General features: G+C 46.2%; 3 protein-coding genes across 5 annotated transcripts in view; 2 read left to right on the top strand and 1 right to left on the bottom strand.

Moving 5' to 3' along the window:
- Nucleotides 1-19,405, bottom strand: part of LOC119433079 (muscle-specific protein 20) — a 62,716-nt gene that overhangs the window by 13,878 nt on the left and 29,433 nt on the right. The gene's annotated exons all lie outside the window — the stretch shown is intronic.
- LOC119433400 (probable maltase-glucoamylase 2) overlaps nt 1,484-19,405 on the top strand; it is a 128,637-nt gene continuing 110,715 nt past the window's right edge. The window contains exons 1-2 of one of the 3 annotated variants that reach the window (XM_049659172.1): nt 1,484-1,588; nt 7,756-7,897. In XM_049659172.1, the coding sequence (XP_049515129.1) occupies nt 7,879-7,897 (19 nt within the window). In that variant the 5' untranslated portion in view covers nt 1,484-1,588; nt 7,756-7,878. Of the gene's footprint in view, nt 1,589-3,042; nt 3,372-7,394; nt 7,898-19,405 lie in introns of those variants that run through there. The other 2 variants (XM_049659174.1, XM_049659173.1) reach the window with 2 other exon arrangements.
- Nucleotides 13,864-17,048, top strand: LOC119433711 (mucin-5AC). Its single transcript, XM_037700964.2, has one exon. It carries the CDS (start codon nt 13,998-14,000, stop codon nt 15,450-15,452), a length of 1,455 nt encoding a protein of 484 aa, XP_037556892.1. The 5' UTR covers nt 13,864-13,997; the 3' UTR covers nt 15,453-17,048.

Here is a 19,405-nt window from a genome sequence, read left to right as displayed (position 1 = left end):
GATGAGGCCTTCAACTGTAACACTAAAGAATGGTATGTAATGTGGCTTTGGCTTGGGCACGCTGGGAAGCTGAATTGGAATTTGTTTTCATGTATTTAAACGGACAAATAAAATCAACTGATTCTATAGGGCCATGCATGCATCGAGTGCAATACTATAACTCTGAAGCCACATTAGCTGTATAGTGTACAAAGGACCGCGCTCTCCAAAAAGTTCAAAATGTTCAACAACTTTCCGCTCTCGGGTGATAAATTTAGAACACCAGTCACGGAGCCGCGTGGCGCGAACTGCTGCCTGTGTATTCCGGTAGCGCCATGGACCACCGCGTTGGCTCAGCGGTTATGGCATCCTGCTGCTGATAAGGAGGTCGTAGGTTCGACTCTCCGCCGTTGCAATAACATTCCTTTGAGTACGAAGTGCGGAAACGTTTTCGTACTGAGGTTTGGGTGAACATAAAGGACGCCAGGAGGTCAATATACATTGGTGTATCTACAGCCTCCCTACTGGAACCATATGTGCAGGGTCTCCAGTCAAAGTTAATCCAGAGCTCTCCCTTACGGCGTTTCTCTTAGCCAGATTTTTGGACCTAGACTCACGCGCACACTTATAGAACTACGAGGTTCCTGAATTCCCGCTGCATGTAATGGTCGCGAAAATGCGGTACGCACTTCTGTTTGCTTTGGTAACTGGATATCCAACGACGTCGTACAGTGGTGAAATCTAATGTGTGTGCCGCAGGGGTATGTATTTGCCTACGTGCGCCAGCATGATCTCCGTTTTATGTCCCATACCATTTTAGGTCGCGCGGTGGTTTATTTGTGTAGTACGGTTCATATATGGCTTGGCGCAGAGGGTTACTGCGTGACCGACTGGCTAGGAGCGTGTCGTCTGCTGCGCGCGTTCTTCAGTCTTCACGCGCGAACGACGATGGTGGCGACATCTTGCGAGTGATTAGTGAGCTGAACCTCTTATATTGTGGCCTCTAAGATTGGGCAGCGGCTCGGCGACTCACCGCTGGATCTCGGAGGTCATATGTGTATTTACGGCCTTTGGTATTGAGCGGCACACTGTAGCGGCCTACTGTAAACTGTAGTACACTGTAGCGACACGGGATCGATAGACGGAGCAGTTCTTTGTCGTACCACTCTATGGGCATTAAGTTTGTGTGAGCACACCTTCCCATTTCAGTAACAAATAATGAGTTATATTTTATATAGAAATACCTGGTCATGACCTTGTTTTGTCTGTTGTATTGATGGGCTTGCGTGTCACACGTTTGTGCTACTGCGCGTGCCCTCACTCAATATGTGTACAATTTTCGCGAGAATAAATCAGTCTTAAGTGCAGCATCTTTCCTGTGCACTTTTGCCTCTCTTCGTTGGTGATTTCACCGTCTGGATTGAGCTGCTCCCCTCACCAGTCATGTCCAAACAAGTAAAACTTATATTAGGATTGTAAACTAATTCAAACTTTCGCGCCTTGCTGCCTACTCCACTGCCCGCGCGTGGCGGTGCCATCGCTGCATCCGTTACGTCAGTCCACCCTTGCGCAATGGCGTCGATGGCCACATGTGCTGTTTATTTACTCGGTAAGTCGAATGCGTTTTTTTAGTTAATAGACGTTAGCAAGCGTGAACTTTCTGCTCGAACCTACTCTGACCTGTGAACGACGCTCCGCTGCGTTAGTTGAAAGGCGGGTTGTACGAACAGAACGAATTTTCGGCGGCGGCACGGGGGAAGGTCGCGAAAAAGGCCGGCGCGATGTTCAAAGCATCACAAATGTCGCGAAGTGGGCGTTCTCGAAAGAAAAGGTGGAAGAGGTGTCAATGGTTTGTTTGCTTGCTCGGATTTGCTCTCTGTAAGTACACGTCGGCCAGGTTAGACTCGTTTTGAACTCGTTCAAAAGTTCTGTTCCTCTTAGTTTACACGCTACGGCTTTGTTGTCGAACTGACCCTTTAGGAGGGAAGGGAAGAGTGCATTAGCAAAGTGCGTTGTTTGGTGAGTCGGTGCATGCTTGTGAGGCAAAAACTGTGCTTAGGTAAAACTAGTAACTAGAAAGGACATGACCGTTGCTCGACCTAGTACAGGTGATCTCTGGAAAATATCCAGGCGTCCAGACGTGCGTGGATGTCGAGGCTTTGAGACATGCACTCTGCTATTGCACATACTTTACATGGCGCTCGCAGTGCTATAGTGTGTAACCGCGAAATGAACAGACGTTGTTTCGGCACCCTTACGCACAGAAAACGTTGTATTTCAGAGAATATATCAAAGCGTCATTGAGTAAGGGCATTGAGTGAGGGCTTTGAGGAAGGGGTGGGGGGTAATATATTCGAAGAATCTAGTGAAGGAAATGCGCACAGTAACGTAGTATATGTATCTGCTATCAGCATAATTCAAACGCGAAACTCCGAATTTACTTTAATGCGTTGTTTCGTTTATAGGTTGCAACTGTATGTGTAACGGTGGCTTAATTCAGACTCCGAATTGTACACTTTGGACTATTACATGTTAGAAGATGGCTACAGATCGTTTACCCGTCGCATTTCAATGTACTTGTGCGTGACAGGCGTTCGTTTGTGTTCGCGTTTCAATTTACGCTGATGGTGTGTATACAGGGTGTCCCAGCTAAAAGTAGCCAATGTTTTAAGGCTCAAGCCAACTCACTGGTGTTGAGGATCGCGTGTCCTATAGTCTGCGGTATTTTTTTTTTCGTTTTGCAAAGTCAATTAGTATAAACTAATTGCCTATTTTTTAAAATATTGGCTTCACCAAGAAAGTGCCAATACGAAAGTTGTAGATCACATTTAAAAATGGCCGACTGAAGTGTTTGCAAATAAGTACAATTGATGGAGCTTCTTGTAATTGCCTTTAAAGAAAGCCCGCGAAATTCAAAAACAGACAGCACATGAACACCGCAATTTTTTTTAGGTGGTGCCAGCTCCCGGAAAGTAAAGATAGTTTCGGTTTCAAGGAACATGCGCGCTCCTAGCGGTTGCCGGACATCCTAAGTTATTTTTCTTATTTCTCTTTTGGTGAATTTTATATCGGGCGAAGCGCGGGAAGTGGCCGCCATCGTGCGTCCGTCGAGCTTGCCTGCGCTCACCCTTGCCACTCGATAAGCGATATCACAAGTCAGATCGCGCTTGCTCGTCTGCTTCGGTTGTCGTCCCAAGTGTGAAGATGGGAATGATAAGACACAGAAGCTTAATCAGGCGTGCAACGAACGGAAGACGCAGGAAACCATGCAGACCAAGCATTAGACGAAGATGGCTAAATCGGGGCATCACATATGTTGCGCGGCCCTGTGGCGTTCGAAGACCGGGAATTCCAGTTCTGCGAAGTTTTTTCTGGTTTCCTAATGACCACGGGTAAGCACAAGTATTTCACTCTATGGTATTCGTTTTGCATGAGTAAACCAGTTCTGTGCAAGCCTGTGTGGACTGACATAAGAGCAGTGTCACTCGACTCATTCGTCATGACGGCAGCCCATCTGTTGTCGGTGAAATACTTGTAATGAAGAGCTTGAGTGCGTGTTTTTGGGCTATACATTTTGTTCACTCTTCGTCGACGTGCACAACCAAGGTTAAAAGAAAAGAAATGGTGGTTAATAATTTTCGCATCGGTTGGATCTTCTGGAATCTATTTTCACTCATTATGTACAACTTTCCGTTGTGAATGAAAATTGCTTCTGTTGATTGTCACTTTCGCACTGCGTGGAGGTCAGTCTTTTTCCAGTACCGAATGTGTGAATAAAAACAAAAGCGTTCAACTTTTACTTGTGTTGAGCTTTGGCTGGCCGAGAAATCGGCTAGCTTTAGTTGATCCACTTCACAACAAACACACGAACCAAATTAACGATTGATGGTGCCAAGAAGTTCTTTATGCTACCCCCCACTATATCTGTGGACTAGTTGAAGTGTGGCCCTAAAAGTAACCGCAAGTTAGGACTTTCAAAGCGACTACTTTCACGAAATGACGAAGTGTAATATATTAACCGCGAATATTGGTAATTAACAACGGTTTGCTATATAAATATTCTTCATTATAATTGCTTGGCACTGGTGCGTACGAGCAATGTCCCAGTAGTTTAGAAAATGAATAGCAGCTTGCGAGGTAAACCTGGTGGGAAGAAGCGCTTCCCACCAGGTAAACCTGGTGGGAAGCGCTTCGTGTATGGTGGACACCATACACGACACACTTCAGCGGGTTCTGCTCCGCGATTTGGCCAATGTCGCCGCACGGCCAGCGGACCTGCAAGAGAGCACGAACACAGTCCGCTTGCATGCGAAGTGGGAAAGGAGGGCTTCAGCGGCAACCCTCCTCCTCTCGGCTGCGCGCCCTCTCTCTCTACCTTCTGACCTCATCAGTGACGTCGTGGAGGCAATGTTTTGTTTGTGAATTATTTCCAGTAGGATATCCGGCAGCCGCCAGTAGTGGAAGCGGCGCTGCCGCCGCGTGTGGGCATGGGACCGAGCGTCCCATGGAAGGTATAGGGAGTTTACGGGCCCCGGTGGTGCTTCTTTGTCACTGATCTCACAAGTTTTCTCGTGGTGTGTAGTCACACTAGATCTGCGCAACGTGCGTCATTTCGTTTTATCGGGAAAATGAAATGAATTCCACAAAACCGGGGTTTAGTGGGTCGTGTTCCTTAGAAAATCATAATTTATCTTCAGGTGCACAGCGAAAGCTTTTATTAATTGAACCTATACGTGCCTAAAGGGTGTAGTTTCCGGCGCGTGTATGCCTTAAATGACCGCTTTAGTGCCTGTTGTATGCGCCGAAAACAGCATTCCTTAGTCCCCAAACATCCGGTCTCCACTCAGAGCATCTGTTTTTGAAGCTATACTGATTAGCGAAATAGACGTTATTTTAATCAAGGTTACAGTAGTTATGAGGATGAGAAGTTACATGTTCGAGTAATTTGTATGCTAATGCGCGTTAGCTAAATAGGTAGATTGTTTACATGCAAGTGCCTATATCAACGGATCAGAATGTATACGAGCAACCTTGGCGGTCTTCAGTCCTTAGGCAGCTCTCCAGATGATATGGATTGTTAAATATGCGACAAGGAATGTGACTGAAAATAATATTCTTATTTATTTTCAATACCTTGCAGGCATGATTACAAACGCAAGTATATGCCATGCGCATGATTCTACTTGTGCTGTTAGAAAGAAACGGATTGAAACTCATTTTCTCCTTCGCATAAAAAAAATTAAAAAAGAAAATTTCGTCCTGCTATCCGTCTCATTTATGATTAGCTCTCAAGAAATCTATGTGCCAGTTGTGTTCTTTTTTTTTTACGCATTTCTTTCTTTTACGTCAGTCTCAGTCTTATCGTGGTTTTTCTGTGCGTCAGTAACTGCGCATGTCACGTCAGTCACCATCGCGTTTGCGCGTCTTGAATGGTACGGTAGCTAGCTGCACGGGCGAGTCGGTACAACTGGACATTTACTTACAGCGCAAACGAACCAGCAGGGACAAAGAAGAAAGACGTAACACGAGCGCTGACTCACTACTGAAAGTTTATTTCTTACAAACACCACATAAATAGGAAAACTCACGCATGCGTTCACCCACACACCATCCGTTACCCTCAACCAAAGCTCGAAACATGACGGAATGCCGGTACACACAAGATAGTGGGATTCTAAACGGTTAAGTACATCCAGAAATATTTTTTGTTTGCTGCGTAGCGCGAGTAACGCATGGCTGACGCACCTATCAGCCAGGTGCGTCAGCAGATGAAGAGGCCCGCCTTATTTCAGAGCCGTGGACGCAGGAATGACACGGGAAAAATAATGATTACGTAAGGATAATAAGAATTAAACGTACCGGCCTGCACATATATTTTTTATTGGTAAAGGTGGACTACATTGTATTCTAAAGCAGCCAGAGACTGAACTTAGCGAATTTAATGCTTCAGAGCGGTGTGTAACACATTAACCCATTCCCGTCTGGGATGTTTTAATCGGTGTAGTTTACAGAATTTGTGATGTCGCCGTTTATTACTGAATTCAGTTGTCAGTAATTCAGTACTTGAGTTGATTAATTTTTTTTCTTTCAACTTGTCAATTTTTAAGAAGCTCTGTGTTAAGTTATCGATGGACCTAATTAAAAAAAAAAGTGCCGCCTATAGGCGGTGGATTTGATTTTTTTTCTTCTTTGAAATGCAATAAACCTCATCAATATTCGGTGGAGTTGATGTCGATCAAGAACGATTTCTGCGTATCTATGTATTTATAGATAGGAAGGCCTGAGGAACAGCTTCCTCGTATAATAGTACGAGACATATGTCGCATAAGCAAGCGTTGGTCTGGTGACGTGTACAGACGGGAGCAGCCTTGTCTATAACGCGGGAACGGCGGCTTCGGAGCTCTCCGGAGCCAGCCATCGACGTCTAACGCTAGCCGCTGGGTCTAACGCTAGCTGCTGGGTCCCACGTCTAACGGTAGGTGTCGGGCACGTTTGGGCCCAGCCAATGCCTCCTAAGAGGCATTGGCCCAGCGACTACCGTTAGACGTCGCTGGCTGGCTCCGGAAAGCCCCGGAAGCCGCCGTTCCCAAGGCTGCTCACGTCTGTACCTTATTAAGAGTGTGAACACAGTATAGGAGCGTCCGCGTGCTCGATCGATTACTCAGGGGATATGCTTTCGCCTCATAGAGCAACACAAGGCGCGACATCAACTCATTACGCACATTCCTCGACGTCCCGACATTTCTGCCGCCTGTCCTTATCGTGCACCTAAAGAGACGCCAAAGAGAAGCATTATGTCAGGCTAGACTGATGGATCGCTCGTCGCGATGGCAAAACAGGAGGCTTTCACCGAGCGCCGAAGGAACTGACGTGACAGAAAACGACGTGAAGGCCGGGGCTCTAAATGTAGAAGTAAGTTGAGATGCGTTAGTGGATTACGCATCTACAATAGAATAAAGAAAATATGAAAAGAAAGAAAGAAAGAACAAGCCACTGTTACCACGAAAGGAGCCTTGGTGAATCAGAAAATGATACAAACATGAAAGGCAGGTGGCGCCGCCGCCTCGAAATTCCCGCTCCAGCGCGCCGTGACGTCACAGATTCCGATGTCAAACCCTTCTGGACTTACACGTGCGTGGCACGTCTGCATGGCCATGGACGCAGGAATGACACGGGAAAAATAATGATTCAATTTAATAAGGATAATAAGAATTAAACGTACTGGCCTGCACATATATTTTTTATTGGTAAAGGTGGACTACGTTGTATTCTAAAGCAGCCAGAGACTGAACTTAAAGAACTTTTACTGAGCCGTAGCGCCCCTCCCCTCTAAATAAAATAAGATAAAGTGAAATAAAATTAAAAAAATGAAATAGATACGAAGACAGAGGAAAATGAAAATAGTGAGGTTGCACTGACGTACCGGCGTGGAGTTTCAGCGCGAAATTAAAAAAAAAAAAAAAAAAAAACAGATAGCTTAGTTTTCGTTTGTTCTGTAGTAGTCAACCTGTTACTGGGAAATCAACGATAATGTGTTCTGAAAGAATACGTCATCTGTCTAAGGGGATATAGTGTTGTGTTTTAGTGTCCCTTCTAAGTACTAGTGACCTGACATATTGGACTTAATTATTATTGTTTCGCGTTAAATGAATATCTTATTAGACCTCGACACTCTATACTCTACTGTACTATGCTGTACTGGCAAGCATCGGAGAGAGGCCTAAATAATTTACCATAATAACTTCTCTGCGAACCATGTTTCGTTTCGTTCTCCAGGACGCATCTTCATCGTGATGTCATGACGCAAGAGGGTGGTCACGTGGGAGCGACGTTTCGGCACAATGCGACGTTTCGGCACATGGCTCCTGCTCTCTCGGTCGTCTGCTATGCTGCTACTTTATGCGCGGCCCGGTGGAAGGTGAGGCAATTTATTATGTCCAGACTCACCGCATGTTTGTGTCAGTTTATAACAATGGGCGATTACTGTACAGGCGTTTCACTTTGCTCCTTCAACGTATGCAGCATTGCTCGTGCATGTGCTGACGTGCTGCGCCTTTGCTGCATTTCGACATACGATCACCTTTGAGCTGTTTCTCAGACTCAAGCTCCGGTCTAATTATTGTTACCTCAAACAACACTACATGTTGCTGCTTAATGTCGTCGGCTGTGCAAAACTTTATGAATTATGAAGGTGGTGTTTTATTGCAATACAGTACTCAACGAAATTAGATATTCACGGTCGACAGCTCTGTGTTGGAAACGCAAAAGCTACACCGAGACCTGCATTTTTCCTTGCTAATTATTAGAAAAAAAAAAAAACGATTTCGCGCTGCTCTTGCTCATAACTTTCAGAAAGATTGCATTTTATGGTCCGGATTGATAAAGTAGCACTTTTTATTGTTGATTGCCTGGATTCCCAAGAAAAGTTCGGGATGAACATTTGTCGGTGCCTCTCGCAGTGAGTGGTGTATAAAACATGGCGGCTATGTCACATCCGTGGTCTGCAGTATGGCTGAGCATGTCCTTCGTGATTGGTTTTTAATAACCTATGTAGTATCGGGATGTGGACACCAAGAAAGGCTCAGAATGAAGGCATATTTTTATATTAGGAATGAAGGCATATTACATCGCATATTTTTTTCTTTTTGACAGTCCAGGCAAACAACACAGACAAATACATGTCACATTGAACGATCCGGACCTTTATATGCTATATTGCTTCGAAATTTGAGCAAGAACAAAACAGCGGTAAGCGTTAAAGCTATACAGAGCGCAGAGCAGTTCTATTAATAATAAAAAAAATGTGTTGAACTTAATGACTCATACTCGACGGCCTTCCGTTTTCGCTTGCAGCTGCGTCTATCTGAGCAGCCTTAGTCACTTATTTGCTAGGATTCGCTTCGCGTATTTAAATCAATCGGAAAGAAGTCTGTATATCAGTACAGTATAATAAGTTCTGCATTAAAATTCAAGCGAGTTCACTGTGACGTTCTCGCCCTTATTGCTTATTCCCTGCGTCATTCAAGACGGAAGTTTCAAGACCATTTACAAAAACAAAACAGTGTTTGTGCGGTAGCATTCAACGTCGACGATCATCTCGCTCCGGCGAAAACATCCTTAGAGTGCGTCAAAGACTTGGTAAAGGGCCGCACCATGTCTTGCAGGCGCTTGCAACTTGGACGTTCGTTTTTACAAACTACACAAACTTGCGAAAAATCACTGTAGGCGGGACTGAGGCGAATGTAACATGTAAATAATAATAATAATAATAATAATAATAATAATAATAATAATAATAATAATAATAATAATAATAATAATAATAATAATAATTTTATTTTTTATGCTTCATGTTCATGAAGCAAATCGTTCTTAAGAATTTTAACAAAATTGAGTAATCTTATAGTGCCAGTTTTCATGCAAAACAACATACGCAACGCCATGAAGCGCTCAGAACCATTACACCAAAATCTCGGAAAAAACCACGACACCGCTTTTTTACACATTTCTTTTAGAGCGCAGCTCTTAGGTGCCCAATGCTGCGGCGAGCGTCGGCGTTAACGCTCAGCGTAACCGAAAGAACGAGCACAGCGAAAGATGAAAGCGAGCGCGGAGCGCTGCGTGAGAAGGGAAAAGCGTAGTGCCGCGCAAGACTTGCGACGACCGCTACGAGGTGGCGCCGGAGGAGCGCGCCGTCGTCTGTCCGCCATCGATGGCATGCGGCGAGCGCGTTCAGCGATAGCATATATGGGAACAAAGCGCTGCATGAGCGGAGGTCTGTCTGCGGCGACTGTTGTCGATCGCGCCCACGCGTCACCCACGCGCTGCCTGTCGTGATCTGCCGATTACCGAGGCAGTCGTGTCACACTTCGCTTCGTTTGCAAACGTGCAGCACGAGACAGATTGTTCGCGCCAGCCAATATATCGCGAAATGAAAACACGTATAGAGATGCGCTCAAATTTCGCATTAGGGAGTATCGTAATCGTCGGTGATCTTTTTTTTTTTGCATTCCATACATAAAAGTGCGTTATTTTCTAATAAAGTCTCTCGAGTTTCGATTGCTGATGTCTTTTTTCGTCCTCGTCAGTTTTTGTTTCATTTTTTTTTATTCGTTGTATATTATAAAACACGAAATTGCGTCAACTCGCTCGTCGCCAAACTTGGTGTTTTGTCTATCAAAGCAGTTTTCTTAATAAAGTCTTCGCAGATCAATTCGACTTCATTTTCCTGGGCTAAAAGCTGCAATCAGCAGCTTGACAATTAGGCCCAGGAGCCACGGCACATAGCAACAACATCAACAAGAAAAGCATTGCATTTGAAATAATTACAACATAACATAAACACTAATAAAAAGATGAACGCAATATTTGTACCACAGGAATTTGCACAATTGACAAATAAACACAATAACTAATGGCAAACGCATCATCTTTGATTCACCAGTTTCAGCGAGAAATTACGTCTAACGCCACCAGACAAATTACGCTGTATGCTTACGAAGAATCGCATTCCAAACATACACGTATGCCAGTCCGAAGCTGCTCAAGCGTCAAATACAGCGAAGTTGTGAATGGGAGTGCTCATACCATTCAGAAGTTCTCGTGGTCTGCTTTGCCACTGACCCGAAATCTACGCGTCTTCGCGAACGCTTCACTATACACCCTGCGAAATTCTTCGCTATATCCGAATCTTATCAAATGCTTCGCTGTATCGGTTCTTAGTACTTCTATTTTCTTTGTTATGCCCCGGCTCCAAAGAGTAAAACCTCATTGGCCTGCGTTCTCCACCGAAGCCGGCGTCTGGCCGTGTCTTCCGATGACCTGGTAGGGCTGCGTTGCCGGCTATTCTGCGATTGACTTATTCGACATACAGGGTGTCCCAACTATCAAGCACCAAGATTTAAAAATATGCAAATGCCACATAGCTGGACAGAACCAAGGTAATGGTGTTTGCCGTCGCTTGGAGTTACTCTGATATTTTTTTTGCATTCCGTCTAATTACGTAATTAGCCTTAATTAATTAATCAACTTCTCAAATAATACAATTAGATGAAAAGTGTCAATGAGAAAATTGTAGAGCAACATATGAAGCTCCCGATACAGCTTTCCGTTGCTCGATACGTGCTATACGTGAAAGTGTTTTTCCGAGCGTGAAAGAAGCCCGCGAACACACGCAAAGTGCTTCGAGTGGCCTTTGGCGCGGCAATTGGTTGGTGCAACAGAAAGCTGTAGCGGGAGTTTCGCATGCTGCTCTACAATTTTCTCATTGACACTTTTCATCTAACTATAATTGACAAGTTTGATGCGTCGCCTCCGTGATTGCCATCGCGCCCAATAATCAGTGTTGTCGGCGTCCGTACACAGATTTAAGAAGAGAATACTCACTGTACGCATATCGAAAGATTAGATCGAAAAAAAAAAATTCTACTCGCTTTCCGGAGAAAGCATGCACTGCACGTTTCGACACTTCGAATTTGAGACTTTCTATCACGCTACAAAATAGAAGGTCCTTGAAAAAACGGTAGACAGTCCCTCTTCTCTGTAAAATGACGCTGCACATCTTCTGTAGTCCTGCATTAAAACAAGAAAGGAAAAGAAAAGTAAGAAAGAAGCGTTAGCAACCAAGATCCGCCATTTTGATCTGCAGAGCGCGCGCGTCAACGCTAATTATTCTTAGCCAAGGCTTAGTATATAACGCTGATCCAAGCTCGTTCCAGATGCGTCGACGTCCTTCGGCACGCGGCAATAATAAAATGCAGATTCAGTGCGTCATTCGCAGTTACTTGTTCTTTAGCTTTTTTTTTTTTTCCAATTCTTGACGACGGAGTGGCAATGCCTGTTCCAGCTGTTGCTTTGTTGAATGGCTCGTGCAAGAAATACCAGGGGAACGCGATAAGGTCTCCCGCGGTTGGGGCCACGTCGACGTTCTTCGTACTGTGTAGCTCTTCTCAGACGTGCCTTCTACACACAATAGCTGAAGCACCGACAATTTCTTTATTTTTTCTTGCCTCAGTCGTCGTTAATTTTGAATAACAACACTGGTCTATGCCTGCAGTACGCATGAGCCCGCTTGCAGTCGTGTTTATTATTACTTTTCATCATCGACGGCTGTCGACATCGTGTATAAGTTATCCGGAAGAAATAACAATCCGCTAAACCGTATTCGCTCGTGTCTAAGCCCCTGCACCCAGTCCAAGCTGAAACACAGGCGCAGTGGCTACGGCGTTGCGCTGCTTAGCACGAGGTCTTCGGTTTGATTCCCGGTATAGCGGAGGTCACGTTCCTATAGATATGAGGGGGCGGAGCGCAGAAACGCTCGTGTATACAAAGCATTTGGGTACACGCCGAACAACCACGGATAGTCGAAATTAATCCAGTGTCTCTTATTGTAGCCCGTGTCTTTATATTCCTTCCTTTCTTTCTGTTTATTCAAGACAACTTCAGTTACAAAATTGCCTTGAGACACAAAGCTAAAAGCTGAGGAAATGACTGACTTGGGACATATTTGATTGGCAGCAAAGGTAAAGAAGTCGACCTCCCCCCCCCCCCCCCCCCCTTATCTCTATCTCTCTCTGTTCTCTCTCTCACGCACTCTGTTTCTTTATTTATAAGCCTCCATCCAGATATCGGTGGTCGAAAAAAGTAAGTTTTTTTTATGTAAGCCGTCTGGTAAAAAAAAAAAAAATAAGAAAAATAAAGAACAACACTTAGCAGACGTTGGCAACAGCAGATATAACATTGAATGTAAGGTCAAGTTCACGCAGATTTTTTGTGACGTCAATGTGCATAATATGGATACGCGATTTTCGCGTGAAGTGTAGTTCGTAAGTTGCGTCACCTCAGTGTTTTATGCCTGTGCGATGGCTTTCGAGGTATACGATTTCATCTTCGTTTGTTTGTTTGCTTGCTTGCTTGTTTTTTTTTTGTGTGTGGTGCTGGTATGTATATTGTGAGCCTTGTCTGTCTAGCCGCGGTCGTTTTTGCGTCGGATGTATCAACTTATATACCTGTCATTTGCGTTGATGGCATCGTTTCAGTTGTCTGCACCATCGATTACCGCGTTTGATCATCTCGCTTTCGACGGACGCGCTTGAAATACCGTGATCTTTACTGAGAAGGTTCGGATTTAAAGTCTGCAGGTCGTCTGTATACGTCTTGTGTAGACCTCCGTGTCTTGTTATAAACTTGTTCATTTGCCTACATAAAGTATGTGCGCTGTCTACAGACAAAGGTAGACATATATATTTCTCTTGGTGCATTGTGGTCTCCAGACTCCCAAGGGGGTTCTTTAACAGATAGCGCTAACATTTGTTCACAGGCTGTCCTCAAGGTCCCCCTACACTTCATGAAAAGAACACTTGAGTTCAGCTTACGTAAATCGGCTATGTAAATAAATCGTGGTGATGGTCGCAAAGGTCGCGAGGCAGGTTTCGCAGGAATTTGCGCTTCCGCTGTCTTAACCTGCCTTGGCGTGTCTTGTGATTGATTCGACTTGTCGCGGATACACCTGTCGTCGATGGTGGGGAGAGAAAACCGCGCTTACTGATTCGCCATTTGTTGTGTTGTCCTCTGAGATCACTAACAGCGGCGTTGCGGTCGACTAATCCGATCCTCGATACCATACACGCATTCTGAAACTTCTGTCTACATGAACTGCATCCTATAATTCATAGGCCGACCGCGACACTCTCGAGATTTGCATTACGTACTTCGTTAACAGAAGAAATTGGCTCGTGTATATGTTCGAGCGGACTCGGTATTATCGTGTATTCTTCCCAGCGTGGGCGCTTGCGGAAAGCGAGAATAAAGAGAGGGAGTAGAGGGAAAGGGGCGACAAATACCAAGCGCGCTCATACGTGTACCCAGCGACCTGCGCAGCGTCTTGATCGGAACGCGAGAAAGTTCGCGCTGCGAGAGGAGCGTTTGATGCATCGGCCCTACCTGCACGCTCTTCAACCTTGCCCTTTCGCTCGCATCCGCGCGCAAACAGCTCATTTGCGAGCGCCGCAGTCAGCGTCATGGGTGCTGCTGCTGAAGCTGACACTGCGGAACTATGCCCGGGGCCCCAGCGGCCCCGCCGCTTCGTCGCCAAGTACGTTTGCATAGCCGGGTTTCTGATAGCGCTCGTGGTGCTCGCGTTAGCCCTGTCTTATCCGATCAGCAACCTGTTAGGCGGAAAGCGACTGGACGATGCTTACAAGAACGCGAACGTCGGTGAGAATGAGATCGACGACACTGCTCCCGATGGCTACCGACCCACGCGAGACGGATACAAGCAGGACGTCTCGAAAACCGAAAAACAGCCGCCGCATTCTTCAACGCCTGCGCCGACTACGGAGTCAACAAGTACCACCACCACCACCACGACTACGCCGTCAACGACAACCACAACGCAGTCTACGACGACCAGCACGACTACGATGACCCCGGAGACCACATCGGAACAGCCCTCGACGGAGGGGGCTACCAGGAGGCGGAGAAGGTCTCACCGTGACGTGCCTGAGACTACGACCGTGGTGTCGCCGACGAATGGAACGTCGAGGTACCGGCCGTGGCTCAACCGGACCAGAGGACCCGCCGTACCCGGCTACGTTTCGTACGAGGTCGCCATGAAGAAGGTCAGCATCCAGGTGGTCTACGAGTGCCACTGCCCGCGCAGCCGCCGCTTCATCGTCTCCCAGCTGCTGCCCGTGTACGAATTGCTGCGTGAGTACATGCACCTCACGCTTTTGCCCTTCGGCCGAGCCCGTGTCGAGAACGGTAGCGGAAGCAGCGGTGGCAACGATACCGGTAGCAACAACACCGCCACCAACAGCGGCAACAGCACCGATGGTTCTGTGGGTGCGGAGGCCACGGAGCTCAGCAGCTCTACCGAGAGCCCCGACACCAGCACGGACAGTAGCAGCAGAATCACCACCACCGACGCCCACAGGGACGACAGGGGCGGCAACAGCAGCGAGCACAACTCGACGTCCAGTCCCACCATCAGGTGCACCCGCGGCAGCAAGGAGTGTCACAGCAACATGGTTCAGACGTGCGTCATGAGGCACGTCCAAGAGACGCTCACAGCGGTGAGGATCATCGCCTGCATGTCTCGGCATCCCGACCCGCACCGCGTCGGCCGGCGCTGCGTCGAACAGCACGGGCTGGAGTGGCACCTGGTGGACCAATGCGTCACCCAGGAAGGCAAGTTGCTCATGCTGGACATGGGCAAGAAGACGTGGCTCATCACGGCCAGCGTGAACAGCACGCCGCTGGTGCGGATCCAGGGCGAGATGAGCTACGCCATCCAGGTCCAGGCGCAGACCAACCTGCTGGGACTGATGTGCGACCGCCTGCACAACCGGCACAAGGCGTGTCGAGGCCGTTCGAACGCGACGACGGCCACGCCAGAGGGGCTGCCCGGGAACGACATCTCGACCACTGCCACTCCGCCGCGCGCCACCTCTCTGACTCCGTCGACGGGCTGCTGAATTGGACGCTGCCGTCGTCGGGACAGGCTTTAGTACCGTTACCTTGTTTATCTTTTAGCTTTAAACAGGCTTTCTGCGCCGTTTCAGCCATCATGCTTATTGTGTCGTTAGGTCAGCTTATTTCGATCTGTTTCTCTAATATTTAGTTTTCTCTTGCGTAATTTTTTTTGAGCGTTATGGCCTTTTCGGCAGTTGCCCTGCCTTTTCCCTACTTTCTCGCTTTCCCAAATAGTTTGCGCTTTGTTTAATGTTGTTAATATTGTTACATATATTTATCGTTTTAATGGAAGCTGATAGTGGCTATAAGGTTATTTTTGATCATGTAGCGCTGTTTCTCCTCATCGGAAAGTACAGGCGGCATCACTTGTTGAGCAGTATTGTACTGGTCGCTCATAAAATGCACTGTCATTCCGTAATGTATACAGCCCGCCTAGCAGAAAATAGCAACAGTAGCCGAGGTCGAGCGGCCGTGCAACGTAACACTTCTTCAGTCATGCCATTTGCGAAGATCCGTAATGAAACGTAGCCATCTTCCGAGATCATTTCCGGAGGCTAGCATACTGACGCGCCATCCATAACCTACAAAACAAAACTTTGCTCCGGTTTTTAGTCCTTGTTAAAGCATGCGCGAAATGTCAACACCGGCTGAGTCATGTAATTATAATTGCAATGACTTGTTGCACATAAATACAATTGCAACGACTACCTTCTGTACTTTATCTACTTGTGCAAAGGAGTCAGCAGTAACAATCGTTAGCGTATAACTGATTTATTCCCATTATTTATTTCCAGTTTGCGAGAACAGGGACGTAACTCAACAAAACATTTAAGGCATTGCAATAGGTAATAGCTGTAATAGAATGTAAAATAGGTGGAGCGCGAAAACATGGCTGCCGTGACGTGTTTCTAGCTCCTGCAATCGCTTCCGGCGCCTACAGTGCATAAAAGCGTGTCCTCCGAGACTGTCTTACGTTACTCTGAGGGAGCTGTCGCTGGGAGTGCGATTTGGACACCACAAGCTAAACGTCTTACAGATTCCGTAAGCCTGTCCGTTAACCTGTTCGTATGGTGTATTGCGGTATACGGAAAGTTCTAGCTGGCGCTCTCATTTATTTTATATTTTTTCTCTCTCTCTGCACACGTAGCGCTACGATCGACACACCTCCCTGCTTGACATTGTAATCGTGCCATATTTTTATGTACGGGAATCGGAGCTTGCAAATGATATAATTTAGGAACTCTTGCGCCATACTGAATAGAATATACATCGGTATTTCCTTACCTTCTATATAAAAAGGATATATGTTAGAGACATTGCTTATAACCATGGCAGCGCGTGCAGCTTCGTAATGGTAAACCTCACAACTTGTGAAAAAGTATTTGGTGTGAGTTAAGTATACTTTTCTATTCATGCTATAATAACCAGTCACAGTTGACTTTGGATGTATCTACACTGTGAAATTAAAGGGTGCATGTTGTCGTTCTGCGCAAGGGGGAGGGGGAACGACTTCTAGTCAAGCAGCTGGCCAGAGTGCACATTTGTACAAATGAAACCGTTTTTGTGATAAAGAAAAATAAATTTGGTTTGGAATTGGCGCCATTCTTGCTTGCCCTGAGTGACCATTGGCTCCCGACAGCGTGACATTGGCGATGGACGAATTCCTTAGACGATACGCTGAAGACGCCATGTTTTCCAGCGTTCAAATCTATTTCCGAGAAAGAAGAAACATATTCAATGCCCTGTGTGGTGGGAACTGGTAAGGCTAACCTGTATTGCGCATATTTAGACCAGTGCAGAAAGCAGGCGTCCTTGAATTTACGCGCACGAGGACAGACGGATGGGCACACGGGTGGACAGGCAGGCGGGTATACAGACAGATAGACGGGCACTCTCAGATAGACTGACAGATGGACACGGACAGACGCAGCTATAGAGTTGGACTGACACACTCGTATAGACTGAAGAACGATCACAGACAGAAAGACGGACACAGTCAGACATACGGACGGGCAGGCGGACGATGTCAGACAGGCGGATGGACAGACAGGCGGACAGATGTACGTACGGAAGGACGCAGTCGGATAAACAGACGGACAGATGCACAGTTAGCGAGACGAAGAGTCACATGGACGCGAGTAGACACAGATGCACGGACAGAGTCAGATAGAAGAACAGACAGACGGACGAACGAACACATGCAGACACACGGGTGGACAGACAGACCGTCGGGCACAGATAAGACAGGCAATCAGACGGACGGACACAGGTAGACAGACGACGAACGGACGAAGTCAGACAGACAGGTGGACGGATGCAATGAGACATACGGACAGACAGACCAGAGGACACTGTCAGACAGAGACGCGCACAGTGTCAGACGGAAACATACAGGTGGACGCAGATGTACAGAGTTGGACTCGGAAGTCAGTTGCCATCTATCTCTCGCCTTCCCTGTTTCTCCAATTTTCCCTTACCCCACTGAGTAGTAGCAGGCTAGAGACAAGCTCTCCCGGCCGACCTTTTCTCATTTTTAACCCCTATCCCTAACCGCGGAACTCCCGCTGGTTTGTCCAGGTGACACTAGCATCCGGAACACTCGCGTCATTTGTCCGGCGTAACTACAAGACCGGCTCCATATGCTGTGTATGTGTCATGTGGGAAGCCGAACGTCAGGGGCACGTCAGGGAACGCGAGAGAATCGAACTTCACCACAACGGACTTGCAAATAGAAATACGCGCATTGAAGAAATTTAGTTAGACATTTTCGACCTTTCTTTAGGTATCTTTTCTTTGTTTTGTCTGTTTTGAGAACCGAGGAGCTATTTAGTATTCGCTTCGATATTTCTCGACCCACATTTCTCGAATATGATTCGATTTAAAGATTCAGCTATTCGTACTCCTCTGTTTGTTTACTATACGGACATACGTGGCGTATAACGTGAACGATGAAAACGAGTCTCATTCTGGCACTCTAACTAGAGGTAATTGACCTCTCCACAGACTAAAGGAAAGTCCAGCGGCCTTCCGTTTTGAACAGATAAAAACCGTGAGGAGCAAAGAAAGAAATTCTGAGGACGCCGAGTAGCTGGCTTTCGATGTGCGCGAGTGAAAAGTCACTGGTTAACATTATCGAAAAAAAAAAGAAATAAATAAACACAAATGGAGAAGTGCACTTCTTTAGTGCACGGGGGACATAATTTATTTACTTAGGTTGTAGATAATACCGCAGTACTAAGGTCTTGCACTAAGCATATTGCAGGTGACCTACAACAAGTGTTCTTTTGTTAAGCTTAGTGTCCTAGTCTGCACTAAGGACATCTAGTGCATATAAGTAACGTTTAGTGCTAGAGGAACATTGTTTCGTAATGTTTTTCCTATTGATATGTAATGATCTACAGTTCCCATTAAAGACCTGGCATAATGACTGCTAATGAATTACAAGCAAACCTGCCAACTCTCCCGAATTTTTCGTAAAGCTTACGAACTTGGGCTCGTTCTACGATTTTGCGAATGTTGCTTCAAATCGTACGAAAAATCTTGCTCGCGAAAAAGTTTCGCTCGTCGATCCCCGAAGAAGATCTTGGAAATCGTCTGATGGTGAAAGGATCCCACAGTTATACTTGCTTGCAGCAAGTTTATTCGGACAAGTTCCCACGGCAGGCTAAATTGACACCAGCAATGTCGCTGCGAAAGTCGCATTAACATGAAAACAACGTGCTGGTTGTTTCTGCTGTTTAAAGTTTGTTGCTGTTTTCGTGCTGCGTTTAAAGGTAAATCGTAAACAGAGGGCGTTCGTAACTTACAAAAGGTGGGTACTCAAAGCAAACTAAAAAAAAAAAAATAATAAAGAACAACTGAAATACCGCGAGAATATCAACTCCTAACGTGCTTTCCTCGCATTCGGTAATAACCGTGGTAATAAACGTGCGCATGACTGTTGCATTGGAAGATG

Source organism: Dermacentor silvarum, chromosome 11 (genome assembly GCF_013339745.2).
Source record: "Dermacentor silvarum isolate Dsil-2018 chromosome 11, BIME_Dsil_1.4, whole genome shotgun sequence".
Classification (NCBI taxonomy): Eukaryota; Metazoa; Arthropoda; class Arachnida; order Ixodida; family Ixodidae; genus Dermacentor; species Dermacentor silvarum.
This window is presented reverse-complemented; position numbering and strand designations above follow the sequence as displayed.